The sequence below is a fragment of the Myxine glutinosa genome, chromosome 5 (genome assembly GCF_964187855.1).
Source record: "Myxine glutinosa chromosome 5, kmMyxGlut1.1, whole genome shotgun sequence".
NCBI classification, from domain to species: Eukaryota; Metazoa; Chordata; class Myxini; order Myxiniformes; family Myxinidae; genus Myxine; species Myxine glutinosa.
In genome coordinates this window covers 91,605,788-91,630,660 of record NC_136265.1, presented here as the reverse complement: position 1 = coordinate 91,630,660, position 24,873 = coordinate 91,605,788, and the positions used below count along the sequence as shown (strand labels likewise).

At 46.3% G+C, this 24,873-nt stretch overlaps 1 protein-coding gene across 1 annotated transcript in view; it reads right to left on the bottom strand.

Annotated features, from left to right (window-relative positions):
• Positions 1-15,342, bottom strand: part of LOC137428460 (uncharacterized) — a 56,593-nt gene extending 41,251 nt beyond the window's left edge. Inside the window, exon 1 of the mRNA XM_068118376.2 lies at positions 15,213-15,342. Within this exon, the coding sequence (XP_067974477.2) occupies positions 15,213-15,342 (130 nt within the window). The remainder of the gene's footprint in view (positions 1-15,212) is intronic.
• Positions 15,343-24,873: the final 9,531 nt, after the last annotated feature.

Sequence of the window (24,873 nt, the reverse complement as noted above, 5' to 3'; positions counted from 1 at the left end):
AGCAGGATATCTCAATAAGTTATGGATGGATTTGGACGAAACCTATTGGACAGGTTGTGTGTGTGACAAAGAAGAATCAATTCAATAATGGTGAAGATCCGGATCTGGATCCAGCTAGAATAGTTTTCTTCGTGATTCTTCACCATTGAGTGATATGGTCAACCAGGCGGAGGTATGCTCTCCACAAAGTGCCCTTCTCGTTACCCTCGCCAGAGGAGAGGGTATTGCATTTGATTCTATAATGTTTTCTGATTGTAAAAACAAATCATGTGCTTTTCGTGAAGAGTAGATAAATCATCGCCGGCATCCCAACTGAATTTCTTTGTTTAAATTCATTTCTCAGGATAGGGAAAAGTGTAACTCCAACAGAGGCAATGTTGTACAACCTCTTGTCATGGTTCCTTAGGAACCAAGGCAATGATAAACCATTTGATGTTATCTTCTATTTCGTAATTATGTCATATGAATGAAGGGAACTGATTGAGTACATGCATGTTATTGTGCTTTGACATTTCAGCATGATGTTTGGGCAAAGTCTTCTCGGTGGTGGGTTTATTGGGGTCCTGTTACATACATGATGAATTGAATCTTGTAACATATTAAACACGAGTATAAAGGCCATCAAAAATGATGGGTTGGAACAGTTTTTGGGGTCTTTTTTGTCTTTGGGGTCTTTTCGGTCTTCTGGGTATTTAAGGGAAGTTGGAGTCTTTGGATCTTCAGGGTATTTTGGGTCTTCGAGGTATTTTTGTCTTTGTGGGTCTTTGGGGTATGTTGGGTCTTGGTTGTGTTTTGGGTATTTGAGGGTCTTGGGGTCTTTTCAGTATTTTGGGTCTTCATGGGGTTTTGAGGGTCTTGGGGTCTTTTTATTTTGTGTTTTTTTTTTTTTTTGTTTGTTTTTTTTTGTATACTGAATCGAGGCTCGTGAAAGAGCTAACATTTATTTCACAAACAAATCAACCAGACAAACAAAATATACAAAAAGAGGGAGCGGAAGACAAGATGGGGAGAGAAGGGGAAGCACACAACCACAACATTTGAGGGCAGGGAGAAGTTTGGGAGGGAGAGGGCTTGGGGGCAGGAGGCATGGGAAGGGGGGGGGGGGGGGAGAGGCATAAATCACAAGGGGACCGAAATTAGCGGGGGTAGAAAAGATCAAGGTTTTGGATGGGGAAGGAAAAGAGATGGTGGTGAACAGCTGTTTTAAAGACCTGGAGGGTGGAGTGGGATTGAAGAGAGTGAGGGAGTTTGTTCCAGAGGTGGGAGAAAAGAGGAATGAAGGAGTGAAGGTGAGCAGAAAGTCTTGATTTTGGCAGTTTAACCATAAGAGGGTTACAGGCAGATCTTATGCGACCTGTAGGAATATTTGGGGGACAGAGCCCAGAGAGAGCTGGGGGGGCAAGGCCAGAGAGGAGTCGGTAGTAGACAGAAAGACCACCAACCTGCCTGCGGTGAGTGAATGAAAGGCCCTTGGAGTTAGCTTCATCGCGGGAGATTCCAATGATTCTGAACGCTTTGGTTTCAACAGCGTGAAGACGAGCTAGGTGTGAGGCAGGAGCACCAGACCAGAGGGGAGAGCAGTATTCCATAGAGCTGCAGATGAAAGCCTTGTATGTGGTGAGGAGCTCAGGTGTGCCAAGGAAGGACTTCGCACGACGGAGGATGCCCAATCGGCGACTGGCTTTGGAGGCCAGATTTGAAATGTGGTTTTCCCAGGAAAGATCATGGCAAATAGTGAGACCCAAAAGCTTGAGTGACAGAACTTCTTGGAGAGGATTATTCAGAAAGTGGATGGGAGGGTTTTCCAGTCGGTCTTTTCGGACAGACATCGTAAGAGTGTGAGATTTATCAGGATTGAAGGACATGTTCCATTTGTTTGCCCAGTCTGTGATTTTGTCCAGGTCTGCAGAGAGTGAGGTGGCTGCAGACTGCCGATCTGAGGGATGAGGAATGGAGCGACAGAGAGTAGAGTCGTCAGCAAAGAGATAGAGAGGATTTTCAAGAGAGTCAGAGAGATCATTGATGAAGACCAGAAAAAGCACAGGGCCCAGAACACTACCTTGGGGAACTCCAACCTGAACAGGAAGAGGAGATGAGAGAAACCCATTCAGGGCCACACGTTGACTACGACCCAAGAGGAAGTCCGCCAGCCATGCGTGGAGATTTCCATGGATACCAAAGGAGGAGGGTTTGGTGAGCAGAGCAGGGTGCCAGACCGTATCGAAGGCACGTGACATGTCAAGGTCCAGTTGGACATCTCTCTGACCATTTTCAGAGAGCCTCCTCAACGTCGACGAGTCTGGCATTTCACTCAGGCCAACTGGCACGGTCTTCAAGCAGCCATCAATCATCTGGACTGGTCTCCCATCTCTACTTCCTCTGACATCAACTCATCCTAGGAATTCTTCCAAAGTAAATTGCTCTCTCTCTCATGCACAGATTTATCCCTTCTCATCTTCAGTTGTCATACCCTTCCTCCCGTCTATGGTACACGGAATCTTGTGGTGAGGCTATTGCCCAGAAACAATTTGCTTTCGTCTCCTGGAAAGCAAATCCAACGGAAGGAAATCTCATTTCCTTTCACAAAGCCCGAAACAAGTGTGTGTCCACCCTCAGGAGAGCCAGGAAACAATATCTCTCCGTCCTCAGGACCGAACTCTCTTATCTGTCTCCCTCTTCCAAATCCTGGTGGCGTCTGGTCAAATCTGTTTCTGGTGTTTGTTCCCCCTCCATCCCCTCCCTCACCTTAAATGGCCACACGGCTGACTCCGCACATGAAAAAGCTGAATGCCTCAACTCTGTGTTTGCCTCTAAATCTTGTGTCCCAAACCCATCCCTCTCTGTACCCACCGTACCCAGTCATACCCAGCTGCTCCTGGACTCTGTGTCCTTTCCTCCTGACAAGGTGGAAAAGTTTTTGTCAACCCTCGACTCTGATTCTGCAACTGGACCTGACGGCATCAGCCCACGGGTCCTAAAATCATGTTCTTCCGCTCTTTCACTCCCTCTCTCTGTTCTCTTCACCCTCTCTTTTGCTCAAGGTCATCTTCCATCTGCTTGGAAATCTGCCAACATCACCGCTTTGCACAAAAAAGGTGCAAAAACAGATCCCAGCAACTACAGACCAATCAGCCTTCTCCCAATTATCAGCAAAGTCATGGCATCCATCATTGCTTCAGATATGAAATCTTTCCTCTTCTCTAATGGCTTGATCTCTGATCATCAATTTGGTTTCAGACCTGGACACTCCACTCTGGACATGCTGCTTCTGCTTTCTCAACAATGGATGGAGGTCCCCAATGCCAAACAGGAAATTAGAGCAGTCTCCCTTGACATATCACGTGCCTTCGATATGGTCTGGCACCCCGCTCTGCTCACCAAACTCTCCTCTTTTGGTATCCATTGAAATCTCCACGCATGGCTGGCGGCCTTCCTCTCTAGTCGTAGTCAACGTGTGGCCCTGAATGGGTTTCTCTCATCTCCTCTTCCTGTTCAGGCTGGAGTTCCCCAAGGCAGTGTTCTGGGCCCTGTGCTTTTTCTGGTCTTCATCAATGATCTCTCTGACTCTCTTGAAAATCCTCTCTATCTCTTTGCTGATGACTCTACTCTCTGTCGCTCCATTCTTCATCCCTCAGATCGGCAGTCTGCAGCCTCCTCACTCTCTGCAGACCTTGACAAAATCACAGACTGGGAAAAAAGTGGAACATGTCTTTCAATCCTGACAAATCTCACACTCTTACGATGTCTCTCCGAAAAGACCGACTGGACAACCCTCCGATCCACTTTCTGAATAATCCTCTCCAAGAAGTTCTGTCACTCAAGCTTTTGGGTCTCACTATCTGCCATGATCTTTCCTGGAAAAACCACATTTCAAATCTGGCCTCCAAAGCCAGTCGCCGACTGGGCATCCTCCGTCGTGCGGTCCTTCCTTGGCACACCTGAGCTCCTCACCACATACAAGGCTTTCATCCGCAGCTCAATGGATTACTGCTCTCCCCTCTGGGCTGGTGCTCCTGCCTCACACCTAGCTCGCCTTCGCGCTGTTGATACTAAAGCATTCAGAATCATTGGAATCTCCCACGATGAAGCTAACTCCAAGGGCCTCTCACTCACTCACCGCAGGCAGGTTGGTGGTCTTTCCGTCTTCTACCGACTCCTCTCTGGCCTTGCCCCCCCAGCTCTCTCTGGGCTCTGTCCCGCAAATATTCCTACAGGTCGCACAAGATCTGCCTGCAACCCTCTTTTGGTTAAACTGCCAAAATCAAGACTCTCTGCTCACCTTCACTCCTTCATTCCTCTTTTCTCCCGCCTCTGGAACAAACTCCCTCACTCTCTTCAATCCCACTCCACCCTCCAAGTCTTTAAAACAGCTGTTCACCACCATCTCTTATCTTCCCCCATCCAAAACCTTGATCTTTTCTACCCCCACTAATTTCACCCCAATTCCACTTTTTGAAATACCAACTTCTGTCCTGGAAGTCCTTGGTGTCCTTGTGCTTTATACTTCTCCCTCCCCCCCCCCCCTTCCCATGCCTCCTCCCCCCGGGCCCTCTCCCTTCCACACATCTCCCTGCTCTCGGATGTTGTGTTTGTGTGCTTCCCCTTTTCTCCCCATCTTGTCTTCCGCTCCCTCTTTTTGTGTATTTTGTTTGTCTGGTCGATTTGTTTGTGAAGTAAATGTTAGCTCTTTCACGAGCCTCGATTCAGTATACAAAAAAAAATAAATAAATAAATAAATGGAGACAGCTCTAATTTCCTGTTTGGCGTTGAGGACCTCCATCCATTGTTGAGAAAGCAGAAGCAGCATGTCCAGAGTAGAGTGACCAGGTCTGAAACCAAATTGATGATCAGAGATCAAGCCATTGGAGAAGAGGAAAGATTTCATATCTGAAGCAATGATGGATTCCATGACTTTGCTGATAATTGGGAGAAGGCTGATTGGTCTGTAGTTGCTAGGATCTGTTTTTGCACCTTTTTTGTGCAAAGTGGTGATGTTGACTGATTTCCAAGCAGATGGCAGATGACCTTGAGCAAAAGAGAGGGTGAAGAGAACAGAAAGAGGGAGTGAAAGAGCGGAAGAACACGATTTTAGGACACGTGGGCTGATGCCGTCAGGACCAGTTGCAGAATCAGAGTCGAGGGTTGACAGAAACTTTTCCACCTTGTCAGGAGGAAAGGACACTGAGTCCAGGAGCAGCTGGGTACGACTGGGTACGGTGGGTACAGAGAGGGATGGGTTTGGGACACAAGATTTAGAGGCAAACACAGAGTTGAGGCATTCAGCTTTTTCACGTGCGGAGTCAGCCGTTAAGCCGTTTGAGGTGAGGGAGGGGATGGAGGGGGAACAAACACCAGAAACAGATTTGACCAGACACCACCAGGATTTGGAAGAGGGAGACAGATAAGAGAGTTCGGTCTTGAGAACGGTGAGATATTGTTTCCTGGCTCTCCTGAGGGTGGACACACACTTGTTTCGGGCTTTGTGAAAGGAAATGAGATTTCCTTCCGTTGGATTTTCTTTCCAGGAGACGAAAGCAAATTGTTTCAGGGCAACAGCCTCACCACAAGATTTCGTGTACCATGGACGGGAGGAAGGGTATGACAACTGAAGACGAGATGGGATAAATCTGTGCATGAGAGAGAGCAATTTACTTTGAAAGAATTCCCAGGATGAGTTGATGTCAGAGGCGGTAGAGATGGGAGACCAGTCCAGATGATTAATGGCTGCTTGAAAACCGTGCCAGTTGGCCTGAGTGAAATGCCAGACTCGTCGACGCTGAGGAGGCTCTCTGAGAATGGGCAGAGAGATGTCCACTTTGACAAGCACATGATCAGATGAGCCGATTGGAGCAGAAGAAGAGCAGCAGACATTTTCAGGGAAGTTAGTCATAACCAAATCCAGAAGAGAAGATGCTCCGTTGACTGAGATACGGGTCGGGAAATTGACAGATTGTGTCAGTCCCAGTGAGTCGCAGAAGTCCTTTGCTGAAGAGCCATGGCTGGTGAGAGAGGTACCCACACCCAGCCAACTGGCATGGTGACAATTGAAATCACCACATATGAGGAAGAGAGAGTTGGGATGAGTAGATAGAAGTTGGTCCATATTATCAGACAGCGAGATGTAGATGGAGTCATCGCTGTTTGGTGGACGGTACAACACACATATGAACAAAAGGTGGGAGCGAAGGGGAAGCCATAGCCAAAGGTATTCCTGGGGGTGAGGTGGAGAGAGAGCAGTGGAGGGCGAGTGAGGAAGAGAGTTTTTTATAAAGATAGCAACCCCACCTCCAGGACGAGTCTCAGGTCTATCATACCGGAGGAGGGAGTAACCTGGGAGAGATACCAAGGCATCAGAGACATCATGAAGGAGGAAAGTTTCTGTTAAGCAGATCACATCTGGTTTGTCAGAAGCAACCTGTATGGAGAGATCAGTCAAGTTTGAGCGAAGGCCCCGGATGTTTGAGGTCCATACCGTTAATGAAGAGGAAGGGGGAGCATCGGGTACAGAACAGGGGGGGGGGGGGTAGGGTAAGATGTGGAAAGGAGGAAGAGGTAGGGAGAGCTGTTGAAGGTGTGTCAGAGATTTCAGAGATTTCAGAATAGCTTGGAGAAAGGGAAGAATGGGGCGGACAAAAGGTTTGATGGAGATTGGGTGAGGCACAGTGAGGTGTTATTTGAGGAGGGGGAAGAGCGAGGCAGAAGGTTGGGGGAGATGAAGGTGAAAGTTGGAAGGGGGAAGAAGCAGGGAGGATGCTTTGAGGAGGAGGGGTGAGAGGGGAGTCTAGGAGGGGAGGAGCGAGGGAGAGTCTCAGAGGGGAGGGGTGTGGGGGGAGTTTAGGAGGGAGGGGAGGGAAGGGGCAAGGGGGGAGATTTGAAAGGGATGGGTGATGGGGAGGATTTGAAGGGGAGCGGTGAGATTGGATTTTGAAAAGTGTACGATTCATGGGAAACGAACATTTTTTGCAAAATGAGTTTGAGACCTTCGAGTCAAAAATAAGTTTGAGGACACTGAAGGAGGGGTGGAGTTCTGGATAGTTTAGGGAATGTAGAAAGGAGGAACTATAAGAGATGGTATTATATATATTTTTTGGAATGAATAGATTTGGTGAGCAAGATGAAAGCATTCTTTTGTAGAAGAAGAAAAGGGTGTTATAATAAAAGAGAGAAAACAGTTGTTCAGGGGAGAGATTATACATTTCTAACCGCGTGATCGCGAACAACGTGAACGAAGAACGAACGAACAAATAAGAACAACAAATAAACGAATAAGCCCTGAGAAGGAAATATTTTTTTGGGTTGTTTTTTTTTTGAGTAGAGATATTAAACAAGGAGGTATGGGGTGAACGACTGGGACGAAACAGAGAACGAAAATAATTGCAGCACATTCGACGAATCGGAGAGAAAAACAAAACCACAAGGTTGAAGACGGTACGGTAGCCTAAGCCTACGAGTACTCGGCCTCAGAATACTCGATACGCATTAACCGACGATTGTGTATACATTTACGAAAAATTAGCACCGAAAATTTTCCAAAGGATACGCTATAGGTACACATACACCGAAAGATAGATACAATCTCGACAAAAACACAATTGTGAAAGATCACTTAGCTTCGAAAGCGTGAGCGCATGGAACAGCTTCGAAAACACGTGACCTCGCCGAGATCTCGCGAGATCGTCTTTTCAGTGTTTTGGGTCTTTGGGAAGTTTTGGGTCTTCAGGGCCTTTTGGGTTTTTGTTGTCTTTTGGGTCTTTAAGGTTTTCGCAGTATTTGGGGTATTTGGGGTCCTTTGGGTCTTTTTGGTCTTTGGGTTATTTTGGGTCTTCAGAGTCCTTGGGGTCTTCTGAGTCATTAGGGTTCTTTTTGTAATTTGGGTCCTTGGGGTTGTTTGGGTCTTTTGGATCCTCGGGGTCTTTTGGGTTGTTGGGGTCCATTGGGTCTTTTCAGTCTTTGGGGTCCTTTGGGGTATTTTGGGTCTTCAAAGTCCTTGGGGTCTTCTAGGTCTTCATTATCTTTTGTGTCTTTAACATTCGACAGAGCATTTTGGGTCTTCAGGTATTTTGGGTCTATTGGGTCTTCTGGGTCCTTGAGGTCTTTTAGGTCTTAGGGATTTTTGGGTCTTACCAAAATTTTGCGTCTTTGGGGTCCATTGGGTCTTCAGGGTCTTTTCATTCTATCGGATCTTTTGGGTCTTTGGGGTATTTTGGGTGTTTGGGGTTCATTGGGTCTTTTTGGTCTTTGGGGTATTTTGGATCTTCAGAGTACTTGGGGTTCTTCTGAGTTCTTGGGGTCTTTTTTGTCATTTGGGTCCTTGGGGTTGTTTGGGTCTTTAGGGTCCATTGGGTGTGCTCAGTCTTTGGGGTCCTTGGGGTATTTTGGGTCTTCAGAGTCCTTGGGGTCTTCTGGGTCATTGGGTCTTCTAACAGGCGGACATACAGTAATTGCCCCTTAACCCCCCCTCCCCACCCCCCACTCAAATCCCACCGAAAGCACTACACGAAGCCTATAAAACCTCGCCTTATGAAGACACACACACACACACACACACACACACACACACACACACACACACACACACACACACACACACACACACACACACACACACACACACACACACACACACACACACACACACACACACACACACACACACATCCCCACACACACACACACACACACACACACACACACACACACACACGCGCGCGCTGTGTAGGGGGTAGGCTAAGAAATTTGGCTAAAACAATGAACGGGGGTGTTTAATCATGGACATATAGTGTAAAAGATGTGGGAAATTGCGATGTTCGAACGTGGTGGTGCCGCCGATGCAGTGCCCCTATTCTTGTAACTTGCTGCGCATTTTGTAAACCTTGAAGGATTATGGGCGGATTCAGTCTGCCTGGTGCTATTTAGCTGCACAATGGAGGTCCAGGCTCAGGAAACAATTTGGAGGGTAAATACCAGTTGGGTTGGTGCATTTTTTTAAATGAAAAGGTGAAACAAATTAATCTGGAGCATAAAAATAAACATGTTTTGAAATCGAGGAAGTAGCATTGTGGAAAATATGGACGAGTTGGAGACATATTTTGATGATTATGTTATCGGAATAAAAAGTAAAAGATACTGAATTGTTCTTTCTTTGTGTGCACGTCCCGAGCACGAGTCCACCCCCCTTTCCTATGAGGGAGCCGGCGACAATGGGAACGGATCCGATGGATTTCCAGGCCATGTGCAAATGGTTAATGGGAATGGATGCTCGGAGCGAACAAATGAATGAAAAAATGGATGCCCATACTGAACGAATGATAGCCATCATGGATGTAACAATTGCTGAAATAAAAGCCCGAAGAGAACAAACGAACAAATTCATGGAGGAAATAGAGAATGAATTGAAGGGACAAATCAATGGAATGGAAAAAACAAAATTGATACAATTGTGGCACAGGAGGGGAAATGTTTCATTAAAGATAGCCCGAGTGAACAAATTAATGCTCAGAATGAGCGTGGGGAACAATTGGAAGGCAAAATTGATGTAATGGAGGGAAGGAATGAACGAAAGGAAGAAAAATGGAGGGAACAACACAAGAACTGGGGGAATGTATTGACAAAGTAGCAGGGGAAGAGATTGTATTGGGAATGAAAGAATGAATGAAAGAGGGTGCAACCCAAGCTGATACACTTGGGGCGCAGGAGACGGCATGCTTGGAGGTAAATGGGGAGTGTCGAGGTAAATGGGGGAAACTCAAATTTAAATGGGGAATGTTTGACTGGAAATGACCTGGAAGGCTGTCCGGCTGGTGTGGATGTCACAATGCAACAACAGGGAGAGGAATTTGAACTTGTGGAGCACCAGGTCTTTGATGCGGGGCAACAGGGGGTAAAAATATTGGAGGTCCGTGTAAGAGAACCAGACCGGGTGTGAAAAGATGAAGACATGTTGGGGCCAGAAGTGATTGGGGATGATAATGTGAATGAATTTGGAACGGAGCAGCCGAGCACCTTGGACCGTGTCATCAGGGAGGGGATTGATCGAGTCCAAGAGAGTCTGGGAGATGAGGTGAGTCGGCCCATGGAATGTCCCCAGGATGAGATTAAAGCGACCGAGGGGACCATCACCACAAACAACAATTGGGTACAAAAGGCTCCGAAATTGAAAACCCAGCAGGGGGGAGGGGGAGGGGGGGGGGTGTTTTGGTCTCCAAGCTGGATTCGGACATGGAATAGTCGGGAGATAGAGCCTCGGAAGAACTGGTCCCCATATAAAATTTGGAACAACTGCAGGGAGGGGCAGAGCACCCCGAGAAAGGGGTCGTTACCTGCAGCTGCCGTTTGGACACAAGGGGCAAAAAAATTTCAAAGGAAATTTAAAATTCAATTTAAATGGGAGTTTGGTTTGGCACAGCCTTGGAGGGAATTGGTCCCCAGGGTGCGGAATTCGGACCAGGAGAGGTCATTGAGGTGGGCCTCGGGGAAAAGTTGCCCCTTTCAAAATCTGATTATGCCAGCCAGCTGGGGGGCCTGTGCTGGTGAGATTGGTACGTGGGGTCCGACCATAGGTGTCATGGTACGAACAGGGGCCCCATGGGGGGGGGGGGGGGTAGGGTGGAGTGAGGCTTCCCTTGTTCATTGGGGCACCGTCCAAGCGAATGTCTCAGGTGGGGGTTTAGACCTCCGGGGATCTGAGGTGGTTTCTCACAGGTACCTAGGATGGTGTATTATGAGGACCACTCGCGGGAGGTGTTGTGGGCCGCGCTTTGGTGGAGGCACCACAGACGGCCAACAAGGGCCTGATGTGGTGACCGCCCGGGCATGCGGCCTGGCAGCCTCTCCCCGAGACTCTGGGACAGCCAGCATGTGATGAACTGCCATGCTGTGCTGGTTTTTGGACGCGGGTCGATCCGCATGGACAGTGATGAGTACAGCCCACCAGACAACCATTGTGGCACCTGTGGAACATGATGGTGTGAGAATGACCTTCCACAGATATTCTGTGGTGATTTGTGGACTCTCGGCTTAGGAAGAGAGCCATGGGATGGAATCGGGAAATTTGGAACGAGCCGAGCACATGGGGCCATGCTCGGCTGGCAGGTGTATGGAGAAGCACCCTTCTTTGGTGAAGATAGCGAAATGTGGAAAAATTGGCATGGGTAATCTGAGGGTTCGATGCAAAATGTAAGGGTGAATTTAAGGGGCCTGTGTTACGTTTGTCGGGGGTAGACAATGATTACCTTGGAGCCAGGGAGAGTGTATAGATTACCATGCGGTCTCCTGTACTGTCTTTCCCTCGCGGTCCCCCTGTGCTGTCTTTCCCTCGCGGTCCCCCTGTGCTGTCTTTCCCTCGCGGTCCCCCTGTGCTGTCTTTCCCTCGCGGTCCCCCTGTACTGTCTTTCCCTCGCGGTCCCCCTGTACTGTCTTTCCCTCGCGGTTCCCCTGTGCTGTCTTTCCCTCGTGGTCCCCCTGTACTGTCTTTCCCTCGTGGTCCCCCTGTACTGTCTTTCCCTCCCGGTCCCCCTGTGCTGTCTTTCCCTCACAGTCCCCCTGTACTGTCTTTCCCTCGTGGTCCCCCTGTACTGTCTTTCCCTCACGGTCCCCCTGTACTGTCTTTCCCTCGCGGTCCCCCTGTGCTGTCTTTCCCTCACGGTCCCCCTGTGCTGTGTTTCCATCACGGTCCCCCTGTGCTGTCTTTCCCTCACGGTGCCTCTGTACTGTCTTTCCCTCATGGTCCCCCTGTGCTGTCTTTCCCTCACGGTCCCCCTGTGCTGTCTTTCCCTCACGGTCCCCCTGTGCTGTCTTTCCCTCAGGGTGCCCCTGTACTGTCTTTCCCTCACAGTCCCCCTGTGCTGTCATTCCCTCGCGGTCCCCCTGTACTGTCTTTCCCTCGTGGTCCCCCTGTACTGTCTTTCCCTCACGGTCCCCCTGTGCTGTCTTTCCCTCGCGGTCCCCCTGTACTGTCTTTCCCTCACGGTCCCCCTGTACTGTCTTTCCCTCGCGGTCCCCCTGTGGTGTCTTTCCCTCACGGTTGTCAGCTCTTTCACGAGCCTCGATTCAGTATTAAAAAAAAAAAAAAAAAACATGCTCCGTATGTCGTGATGAAGAAGAACCTTGATGTATCATAAGTAGGAAATTTGTGTAGATTGTATGTCGTGGAAGAGTGTGTCTTTGTCCCCATGAGAGAGGTGGTGTTTGTTAATTAGCTAGGGATGATGGGTAAATTAATCCCCTGTATGTAATGGCCTCTGTTATTTTTTCATTTGTTCCTTATGACACCAGGCAGCACACACAAATAGTAAGAAATCGCGCATTAACTACACCAAATAAAAACCAACCCGAAAGAGGACATTGAACACTACCATGGATAACATCGACCTGGTGAGCACAGACACACAAAATGTCCGTGAAGCCACGCCCCAAAGAGCAGTAATCGGTCCGGGATTTGATTGGCAAAAAGACTGCTAAGATGGGACTTGCTGAGGAGAGCGGACACAGAGACGTCGTGAGATGACGTCAGAGCCTTGACTCTAAAGGAACGCTCGGCTGACATTTTCTCCTCTTGCGCAAGGGAGATTCATCATGAACAGTCATGTCCCGACATTTTGTCTCTTTCTTCTTCTCTCGCTTTCCTCGTGGCTTTCTCTTTTGTGTTGGGGTGTTCCGGAGCGAGGGATATTCAATGGGAACAGCCACGATTTTGTATCTCTCGTTTGCTGGATTTGGTGGTGAACGGTCGTGTTCTAACATCTTCATCGCAATCGTGTGGAGGAGGAGGAACTGCGGACCGAGAACTGCAGCTTCCCGCGCAAGGACGACGAAGCCGAGTGCAGCTGGGCGAACGAGGGTGCGTGACGCCTAGTTTGTGCCCACGGCAGTGCTGCCTGCGGTTTTGCCGCGAAGGACGTGAGGGGGTTTGACGATTCCTGACAAGGTTCAAGAGCTGATTAGAGCGAAGTGCCACACAAACACATTAATTTTTACAGTTATGTTTCCCATTGTTTGTATTTGAGTCTGTACGGGGGCGCTCCAATGAGGAATTTATTTTTATGGTGCTTTCCTTGTTACCGGCAGTTTATTTAATAAAGCCGGTCTTTTTGTACATTTTAACCCTGTGTCGTTTGAGTTGATTAATTTATCCAGGTGTGAAGAAGTCGGGTAGAAGCCGTCCAGGTAAGTTTGTCATCCCCCTTTCCCTCGCGTGTAAAGAATACCGTAAATTTGGATTGAACGCCTGGGAGTAAAGCTCGTTTGGTCATCCGTGTCGCCCTGCGGTGTTCACCAGAGGGCAGGCACACAACAATACCTTGCAAGTATATCTTTGAGCAATCTAGTCAAAGTTCAAATCTCGGCCCACACATAAACTGCCATCCCGGTTTTCCGCATGCAGTCAATTAATCAATGTGCCATCCATCGGATGAATATTAAACTGAATGTCTTGTCTCCCAGCATTAGTTAATGGACATTTATGATCCCTTGTTGTCTTTCACATAGGGTAGTCGAGATAATCTCGGCACACAGAACAATTTTTTTAACTTCCCACTATCACCTTCATCAGCAGCAAAGCCGGACTTCCAACAATGATACAAATCAAGAGCCAAGTGTTGCACATGATATGAAGATTGAAGGCCCTGGATTCCTCCACAGAACAACGTTCCGTCGAAACTATCGCTGACGATTCGCTAATCAGTGATGAAATCAGTCCATGATATGAGCTTGTAGCATTGGGGTTTTCATCCTTTTGCTACTTCCAATTGTCTGCAGCTGTGGAAGAACCTGGGTAGAGTTTAAAACAGCAAAGGTCTTATCTTGTGTAGCGTTTATAAATTGCTTTATTCAGCTTTCTTTCATGAGAGGGCCCAAGTGTTGGCTGCCTGTCTCGGCTGAGTCACAGCTGGAGATGATTGCTGAGGCGAGAGCCCATTGATTGTTTCCTCCAATGACAAATGAGACAAGTTATTGGACTTTCAATGGATGTAAATTGTAACGGATTCAGACTCCCAAACAGGAGACATGACAATATTACCTCCTGAGAGTAATCACCTCCCAGGACAGTAAGTGGAGGCAAATGCACATGCATGAATCATTCATCACAATGTTATGGTTTTATGAATTTCACCGCGTGGTCATTTCAATGTGCGCAGTTGACCGAATGAGAGAAATCTTCATATGATGGAGGACGGAGCCACAACTCAAAATGCACAGCAAATCTGTGAAATGTTCAGATTCACACCCAGTGATTCCACAACAAACAACAACAACAACAACAACAACAGGCATTTTAAGGCCATTTTCCCTGCTGGAGCGGGGGTTAGCCTTGCGGGCCCCATGACAATCTTCTCCATTTTGCCCTATTTTCTGTATCTCCCCTTGTTAACCCCCTTGCCCGCATTTCTTCTTCCACCATCTTTAGCCAAGTCTTTCTCAGTCTTCCCTGTCCTCTACTTCCTTCTACATTCATTTCCATCAGTCTTCTCAACCAGTCACTTTCGTCCTTCCTCAACTCATGACCAAACCATCTCAACCTGTTTCTCTTCACAGCATCCATCACAGGCTCTATTCCCATCATCTTTCGAAATTCATCATTTGTCTTCCTCTCTCTCAACGATACTCCGCACACCCACCAAACCATTCACATTTCCACTCTTTCCAGTGACTCTACCATGAACGTTATTCTTCTGCTCTCTCAAAAATGGATGGAGGCCTTCAATTTCACACATGAGATCAGGGTTTTCTCCCCAGACATGTGTTAAGCTTAAATCTCAATGGAATCCTCTCATCTTCTCTCCCTGTCGAGGTTGTATTGTCCTCAGGCAGTGTGGTAGGTCAAGTCCTTTTTTCCATCAACCATCTCTCTGACTTTTGGGAAAATCCTCCATCTCTTTGCTGATGACCCCACCGTCTGCTGTTGTTGCTGTTTAGTGCACTCATTTATGATCATTTCCCATTTAGATGCCGAAGTCGGAAGGATGACAGGCTGAGTCAACCCACCTGGTGTTATTTCAATAGAGCGACAGGGGGTCGTGGCTATGAAGCAAACACCAGGCTTACCTTTTGCCATGACATGCCTCATTCTTCAGAGAAGCAGCAGCCTCTTCCCTCTCTTCAGACATTTATAGAATTACAAGTAGCTCAAACACTTGGAATATGTCATCAATTCTTACAAATCTCACCCTCTCACTCTCTCTCTGTGAAAAGGATCATCTGGCAAACCCTCCAACCTCCTTTCTTAACAATCCTCATGAAGAAGTTCAGTAACTCCAACTTTTGGGTCTCATCATCAACTATGATCTTTATTGGGGAAACCACATTTCTCAGTTGGCCTTCAAAGCAAGAGTGAGCATCCTCCATTGTGCAAAGTCCTTCCTCAACACACTTGATCTGTTATCCACTAACAAGGACTTCATCAACAGCTTCATCAACATTAAAACTGCTCCCCCCTCTTGCCTGGCTCTTTTGCCTCATCTTTCTCAGCTTCACTCTGTGGAAATCAAGGCCTCAAGACAATTGGAATCTCCCGCGATGAAGCTGAGTCTGCGGGCCCATGACGTTCACACCACAGACAGGTTGGTGGTGTCTCTTATTCTGCCTTCTTTCTGGTCTGCCCTTTCCATGCTTTGTCCTTCCCCTCCAGGTTTCTGCGGTAACACATCCACCAGCAAACACCTTCTGGTGAAATTCTCAAAATCTAGAATCACTGCTCACCTCCACTCATCCATTCCTCTTTTTTCTACCTGTGGAAACATGTTCCACATTCTCTTCAATCTCATTCTTCCCTCCAGGTCTTCAAGACAGCTGCTTATCACCATCTCACATAATCCCCAATCCAACCACTATCTTTTCCACCACAAATTACTCCATTCCAAAGCATTCCCTTTTTCCAGGTCATTGTCAATTTTCCCCTCTCCCTCATCTCTTTTCATTTGTTCATTGGTTGTTGTTTGGTTTGTTACTTTTCTGTTTCATTTCCGCGTTCCCCTTCTCCTTCTTGTGTTTCATTCAAATTTTTTGCAGCTTGTTCACCTGCATGTGTCCTTCTCCTTTCTTCCTTCCCATTCTCTTCATTTCACTCTCACATTGACTCTGCAAATTGTGGTTTTTTCCCCTCCATTTCATTCCCTTCCATTCTGTTCCATCTCCTCCACGAGCCTCCATCATGTATATAAAAAACTTGGCAATAACCAAACACAGATCCCATCAGAAGTCACGTTGATCACACAACTCACCATTCGGCTGGTCGCTTTGCTCCTCTTCCATGCCAAAGGAGTTCACATCCTCTATTTTTATCTGCACAATCTCAGGAAATCCTTCCAGATTCTCAACCTTCATTCCACGCCCAAGCGCAGTCGGCTGTTCCGATTTCAGCTGCACACGATAGGAATCCTTCCAACAGCCAACTTGAGCGTCCATGGTCGATGAACCTTGAGTGGGGCGACAAACATACCACTCTTCCTGATGTTTGCTCCACTCTGAGTACCTTGATCTGATAAAGTACCTGTATGTGAAGTACCTCTGTACTCGAGACATTATCCTCTCCCAAAAGCAGTTACAGCACTTAAACTTTCATGAAACACAAACACACACCATGTGACACCCCCAAAAAGAAAGTGTACATGGTGCAGATTCTGAAGACAATACTCTGATTGTATTACATGTTGATGTGAATGTTGATTTAGCCAAATATAAAACTATGTAAAATGAGAACAATGCGATTGTTTCACTAATATGCCTCCGCATAGTCCCACAGCGTGTATATGCCCTCGTTCTGTCCTAAAAATAAACAAATTTGATTTAAATCCCTTCAGCTGTTTTCACATATCACATTTTCACCAGCCATGACAGGTTTCACCGATTGGTGAAGCACTTTCAGAGAAGGGAATTTTTTTAATAATGGCTTTCAGGCTAATATGGCTGCCATACCACGTGACATATGACCTTACAAAATTGTACACTCTGCATATGTGTGGGTCGGCGATAACGTTTGTGAAGTTTCATATTGAACGGATAAGGTGCGTTTTTCTATCCAAGATGGCTGCCAAACCACGTGACCTACATCATTTTCAAACTATATGCGACAGTGGTTTTAGATGATATCTGTTAAATTTCACATCAATGGGGTAAGCAGTTTCAGAGATGTAATTATTTTATATTTTCTTTCAATCCAATATGGCTGCCACACCATTTGACCAATGATGTTTTCATGATCATCTTTTAATCGCCATGCCCAGTCAATGACACACATATCCAATAAGGCTGCCAAACCATGTGACCTATGATGTCATAAATTTAATATTTCAATACAAATGGGTCACAAATCATGTGCATGCAATTTCAGATTTTTAGGATAAGGAATTCGAATAAAACATTTTTGGCTGGTATACCACTTCACCGATGATGTCATCATTATCACACTTTTGTTTCCCTTTGGGAGGACCTGACAATGTGTGAAGTTTCAAATTTTTCCATTCTGCGGTAAATAATTTTTTAATTATTTGCTTTGAATCCAAGATGGCTGCCATACCACGTGACCGATGACATCACAATTATCACAAAAATATTGTGCATGGGTGTCACTCCAACCCTGAAAGTTTCGTCTCAATCGGACATGTGGTTGCTGAGAAAAACGAGGTTTAAACCGCACGGATGGACAACCCGAAAACATAATAGGATGAAATAAACAATAAAATAATAAAAAACCACCGTTTAGAGGCCATTTTTCCCTGCAAGGCGGGGGTTGGCCTTTTCGGGGACCGTGGTTGTTGATTGTTTTTTTTGTCCCCTTTTTGAAGCAATGTTTTACGGCCGGATGCCCTTCCTGCCGCCAACCCTGTTTGTTGCCTTTTACGACAAGCAGGGAATTACCAGTGAACTGGTACTCAATTAGCCGACCTCGGAAGGATGAACAGGCTGAGTCAACCCCCCTGGCGTTAATTCAGCGATCGACCGGGATTCGAACCCAGGATCCTTGGTTTTTATCCTAAGCTGGCACCCTAGCCGCTCGCCCAACACCAGGGATAAACAATAAAATAATAGAAATAAGATAAATAATAGAAATAAGATAAACTAGAACTGCCACTTTAAAACTGCTGGCAGTGATGACCGGTTTACTCGCACCCAGTTTTGATGCAACCCCACTGTTGATACAACCCCACTTTTGATACAACCCCACTTGTGATACAACCCCACTTTCATTGGACATGCTTTGACACAACCCCCTTGGATACAACCCCGACACACACACACACACACACACACACACACACACACACACACACACACACACACACACACACACACACACACACACACATCCCCCCTACCCCCTCCCACACACACACCCACACCCCTCCCCCCACATGCACACCCTTCCAAACACACACACACACCCACACACACACATCCCTCCCCCCACACACACACACACACATCCCCCCTACACATACACACACACACACACACACACACACACACACACACACACACACACACACACACACACACACACACACACACACACACACACACACACACACACACACACATCCCCCCTACACACACACACGCTTATTTTTCAAGATAAGCAGGTTGCAAGGTCAGACATATATATGGTGGCGGCCATCTTGGATTTTGACGTGGCGACCCAATTTTCGATAGCGTTCTTCCTTGTGCCTAGATACACCCACACACCAAATTAGAAGTTGCTACTTCGCTTATTTTTCAAGATATGCAGGTTGCAAGGTTCAGACATACATGGTGGCGGCCATCTTGGATTTTGCCGTGGCGACCCAATTTTCAATAGCTGGCACATGCGCAGATGGGTTGCACTGCGATACCACTGAAAAGCGACTGAGAAAACCGCGCATGCGCAGATCGCGGACATGATTCATTTCGATTTATATCTTTATTTAATTTCCGAAAAGACGTCTGAATTCGAAAATCGCGTGATGACGTCACGACGTAAATGCATTTCTTCATATAACTTCAGATCGGCTGGATGGATTGTGACGAAATAAACGGCATCGTGTAGGGCATTTATTTGCGCAAATTTCAAGACCAATTACGACCATGACAGCCATTTCCTTCTCGCACAGCACCTTACGTAATATGTGGATGGATGTTTGCATATGCGCAAATGGGCCATTGTATTTTCGTGTATTACGTACGCGCCTTGATGGGCTTACTTTCAGTGAAATACGATCGAGTTAAAAATAGTCAGAATTTGAGCAAATCTGTTTCATTCGTTTGTTAATATGCCTCAGCTATTGACAAAGCTGCAATTATAATTTTTTTTGCGGTTCAAATGACCGCGGGAGATCGCGTTATCGTGAGCACGTACTGGAAAGACAAAATGGTGTGTTTCTTCTTCTTTCAACAATAAAGACTTATAGCTTCGCGACCGTACATCCAATCATCTTGAAATTTTGCACACTTGTTACTCTTCATGACTTCTACTACAGTATGAAGTTTCACGTCGATCAATAAAGCGATTCAAGAGATATCCATTTTTTAAAAAAAAAATCGTTTAATTAACGATATCTGCCAAACCACGTGACCTATCGCAAATTCTAAAATGACATTTTAGTAGACTGACATGCTGAACAGACCTGTGAAGTTTCTCCTCGATTGGATCAAAAATGAGGGAGGAGCTAGGTTTTAAAGGTTCATGCTTAAAACGTCATAACTCTGAAACCATGTGTCGGATGATGTCGTGCTCGCTGACTTTTTTGTTCGTCATGAGTATGCGATGCCACTTGCAAAGTTTGGCCTCGATCTGTTCAGCCGTTGCAGAGAAAAAGCGGTTTTCGTGTTTTCACGAAAAACAATATGGCTGCCGAACCACGTGACCTACGACGTCATATTTACCATTAAAATATTCTACAGACCGAGTCCCTCCTATCGTGAAAATTTTATCTCAATCGGCCCTATTATTGCAGAGAAAATGTTTTTTAAAGGAAATTAAAACTTAAAATGGCAATAGCACTCACTGTGAGACGTGGCCTGGCAGGACAAAATGGTGTTTCTTCTTTCAACAATAAAGACATAGCTTCGCGACCGTACATCCAATCATCTTGAAATTTTGCACACTTGTTACTCTTCATGACTTCTACTAGAGTATGAAGTTTCATGTCGATCAATAAAGCGATTCAAGAGATATCCATTAAAAAAAAAAATCGTTTAATTAACGATATCTGCCAAACCACGTGACCTATCGCAAATTCTAAAATGACATTTTAGTAGACCGACATGCTGAACAGAGCTGTGAATTTTCTCCTCGATTGGATCAAAAATGAGGGAGGAGCTAGGTTTTAAAGGTTCATGCTTAAAAACGTCATAACTCTGAAACCATGTGTCGGATGATGTCGTGCTCGCTGACTTTTTTGTTCGTCATGGGTATGCGATTCTGCTTGCAAAGTTTGGCCTCGATCTGTTCAGCCGTTGCAGAGAAAAATGGATTTTCGTGTTTTCACGAAAAACAAGATGGCGGCCGAACCACGTGACCTGCGACGTCATAATTACCATTAAAATATTCTACAGACCGAGTGCCTCCTATGGTGAAAATTTTATCTCAATCGGCCCTATTATTGCAGAGAAAATGTTTTTTAAAGGAAATTAAAACTGAAAATGGCAAAAGCACTGGGAGATGTGGCCTGGCAGGACAAAATGGTGTGTTTGTTCCTCTTTCAACAATAAAGACTTTAGCTTCGCGACCGTACATCCAATCATCTTGAAATTTTGCACACTTGTTCCACCCGATGAGAGCTACATTGTATTAAAAATTCAAGTCGATCCATGCAGTGGTTCAAGAGTTACAAGCTTTTTAAAATTTAACTTCCATTATTTATTGCGGCCAAACCATGTGACTTAAAAAAACGTCTCAAGTAACGATTAAACATCCCCCCATGAGGAACACTTGTGTAAAGTTTCCACTCGATACCTCCACAAATTATGGAGGTGATTCCATTTCTAGTTTGAGATTTGAAAACGTCATAACTCTGAAACCACGTGTCGGATGACGTCGTGCTCGCTGACTTTTTTGTTTGTCATGGGTATCCGAATACGCATGCCAAGTTTGGGCTCGATCCGTTCAGCTGTTGCGGAGAAAAAGGGTTTTTTGTGTTTTTTCACGGAAAACAAGATGGCGGCCGAACCATGTGACGTATGACTTCGAAAATTTTCGCATTCTGAGTTTTTTTTAACTAAGCATCTGGGGGAAAAATCTTTTTCGGGGGAGAAAAACTGTGTTTGACGAATTCTAACCTCTTAACGTTAGCATTTTTGATATACTCAATACACATGTTTTTTGTTCCCATTGCAGAGTTCTTTAGAATGAGCCATTCCTCAAATTTTTCCATTGAGCCGTTTCGGAGATACAGAGGGGCAAAGTTGAAGGTGTTTTACAAGATGGCGCCCATACCACGTGACACATGACGTCATCATTAGCATTTAAAAATTCTACGAGCCTAGCCGATCATTTGATGAAAATTTCCTGTCAATCCGTCCAGCGGTTGCTGAGAAACTTAATTATGAAGTTTTCGGAGGTGCAAAATAGCGTGGAAGAATAATAAGAAAAACTCTAGCAGTAATAATAGGTTACTCTCCATTTCATGGAGAGTAAACCTAATAATAAAATCGGATGGAACAACAACATTCCTCTGGAACATGTCCATGGGAATTCAGTTCAAGATCATCACACTGGGAAGTAGGACTGACTCACCTGTATTAAAGTTTTTTGGAAGAGCATTTGTAAAGTTAGATATTTTGAACCCTGCGGGAAAGTTAAGCTTCTTTGGAAATGCAATGTGGAAAAATGCAGGAAATAGGAAGAATAATTCTTCTCCTCGTCCTCTTCCCATTATAAGGGGTGAGGTCCAATGGCTCCAAGCTTCTGCCCTACCTTGACCACGATACACCTCCACTTCACTCTGTTATGTTCTAAGCCAACTCTCTCTACTCCCCAGCAACTCCCATGTTGCGGGTGGTGGTGGTTCCTATGCAGTCTGTGGTTGCTAAGCCACACATCACTTTCTGTGAGTGCGTTTGTACCACTGATGCAACACCCCCCATTACCAGTAAGCTGGTACTCATTTTGTGAACTTTAGAAGGATGACAGGCCCGCATTGTGATAATCCAATGCCATGACAGATGTTTGAACTCGGGACCATAAAGACCATCAAGTCAACCACCTTAACTGGAAAGCCAACACCAGGCTCACACACCTTATTGATCTAACGCTTCACACAATCCTCCCATCTCAACCGTAGCCTATCTCTTTTCCTCTTACCTTGCTCAGTCAACCTATCCGCTCTCTTTGCATTCTCTCTTCCCCCATCTGCACCACGTGTCCAGCCCATCTAAGCCGGTATTTCACCAATCTCCCCGTCAAACTCATCTGCACACCAATCTCCTCCCTCAGTTCATCCATCCTCTTTCTATCCACCCTCTTCACTCCTGCAATCCTCCTCACCGAGTTGTTCTTACAAACCTGCAGCCTCTGTTGTTGTCCCTCTGCCAGTGCCACCGTTTCCAGAACATGAAGGTAGGCTGGCATGACACATGGCATCCGAACTTTCCCTTTCAATGTCATTGACATCTTTCTGTCTGTCATTACTCCCTCTACCCTCATAAACACGTTCACACCCACCTGTATCATCCGTTGCACCCATGCTTCCGACGTCGACAAAATGAGCACCAGCTGAATGGTAACGGGGGCATTGTATCAGCGGCACAGCCACACCCCAGAAAATGATGCAGCCAAGCAGCCATAGGCTGCACACGAACCACCACCACCATCCCCTGGTCACTGTTCCCCAGATAATCAAACATATTTCCCCGTCTGATCTCCTTCCCCTCTCACCTGATATTCATTTCTTTTCTCTGCTGTTCAACCCACGTGTCCTCAGTCCTCTCCATACTCATCTTCAGCTCATGTTTCTCAAATACCTTCCAATCCCCCAGGACTACCTGCATCTCCCGCCTTACATCCTCACGAGATCGTCCACATTCAACATCCTCCCAATAATACCTGTCATGTTTACCTTCCTGCTTACCAGCTCCATCACCATGAAAAACATGAGTGGGGTGAGAGAGCATCTCTGCCTCAAACCGATGTTCACACTGAATTCTTACGACATTCCATGACTAATCAAAACTCTTCCTTTCGTTCCCATGTACATCCTTTCACCAACCTAACTTCTGCTTCCGATACTCCCATCCATCTCACCATCGATATCACCATCTCCCATCGCTGTCCACTCATACAGGTAATCTTGTGGCTCTCCCGCTTTTGAAAGAATGACCCTGCTATGGCCAACCTATTCCTCGATTCCAGCTCTACCATCTCTTGAACCTCTTTATTCCTCATTTCCCAACCAAACTTCCCACACAATCCTCTTTACCCAAGCTCCACAACTTCCACGTGCACATTACAGTCTCTTGCAATGCACAGCATCACCTGCAGGTCAACCATTCCCATCATCCTCTGCAGTGCGTCCCTGAATTCCTCCTTCTCTGCCCCAGTCCTTTGTGTTTGTGACCCACAAAGCGATATAACTGTTACGGATTCGTCACTTCCGTTGTGGTGGTTTACATCCACTGTAAATATTTCTGATTCCATGTACTATGATTGTGTTCAAAAGGTTTATTGTTCATGAACTGTTTTCAAAAGGTAAAAAAAGTTAATGTTGAAAGAAACAGGAAACCGGATCGGGAACCGGACGACGAAGAGGAAGAAGAGAAAAGAGGGCGGAGCGAGTGAGTCGGACCAGAAGGGGCCGAGCCACTCCGAGTTCTGAAGCGAACGTTGGTGAGCAAGAGTCACTAGCGAACTTTCGGGTTCCCGGGAAAGGGGTCCCTTCGACAGAGTTGTCATCGCTGTGACCGTTCAACCTGCGTGTCAGGTTTTTGGCGGTGGATTCCGAGGAGAATTATCGCCGGGCCGTTACGTCTCAAGAGCGGGTTGTTGGCCATTTTGACTCACGCAGGACTTGTGCTTCGCTCGCGGTTTCGTCTCTTTTCGACCATTTTCACCACTTTCAGACGTCGATCTGGGGCGTGTGTGTGATGTGGCTTTTTGAAGGTCACTTCATCCATACCCGAGGGTGTGATCTCTCAGTCGCCTGTAGGGCGCCTTTGGATTTCCCAGTCGCCTTGATGGCACCTTTGTACAGCTCCGGCGGTGTGACTGTACTTGCCATCCGCCCAGGATTCTGGTCTCGATTGGACATCGTTCTGGCGATCGCTGGAGCAAATCAACTTCGTCTTGAAGCCGGGAATAAGAGACATTGGGGAATGTTCTTGTTTCACTCACTAGGAGCACAGTGAGTTATATATTACAAAACTGATGGTACCATCATAGGACATATTGATTGTACTTTTGAATACTATTGTTGTTGTACTGTTATTCTTGTGTGATCTTAATACAATAATTGTTTGTGAGTAACAATTGGGGTGGCTTCTCCGTTGATCTTTGACACACAGAATAACACATTTTTCTGCCGTAACTCCTCTCGGGGCTCGGAGGTACACCGTGACCAGGGGGTCGGGGAGGAGCATGTAACAATAACACACACCATTTACCTCTGTATCACCACCCATGCCATAACTATCCTTCTCTCCTATCTATCCTCTCTGACCACCTGCTTGTTAATATCTTCCGTTACTATTATTCCCAGGCAATTCCACCTGCCATCGTAACCCGCATTCAAGAACTTGCACCCTCCTCCCAACCTCCTCCCCCTGCCACTTTCCATTTGTTCTCCTGCACACACAACACTTTCAACCTCCTTCTCTGCATCTTCTCCATCATGTCCACCACCTCAACCCTTTTCCAACCCCCATTGATCCCACATTCAAACTACCAAGCCGACCTCACTTCTAAACCAC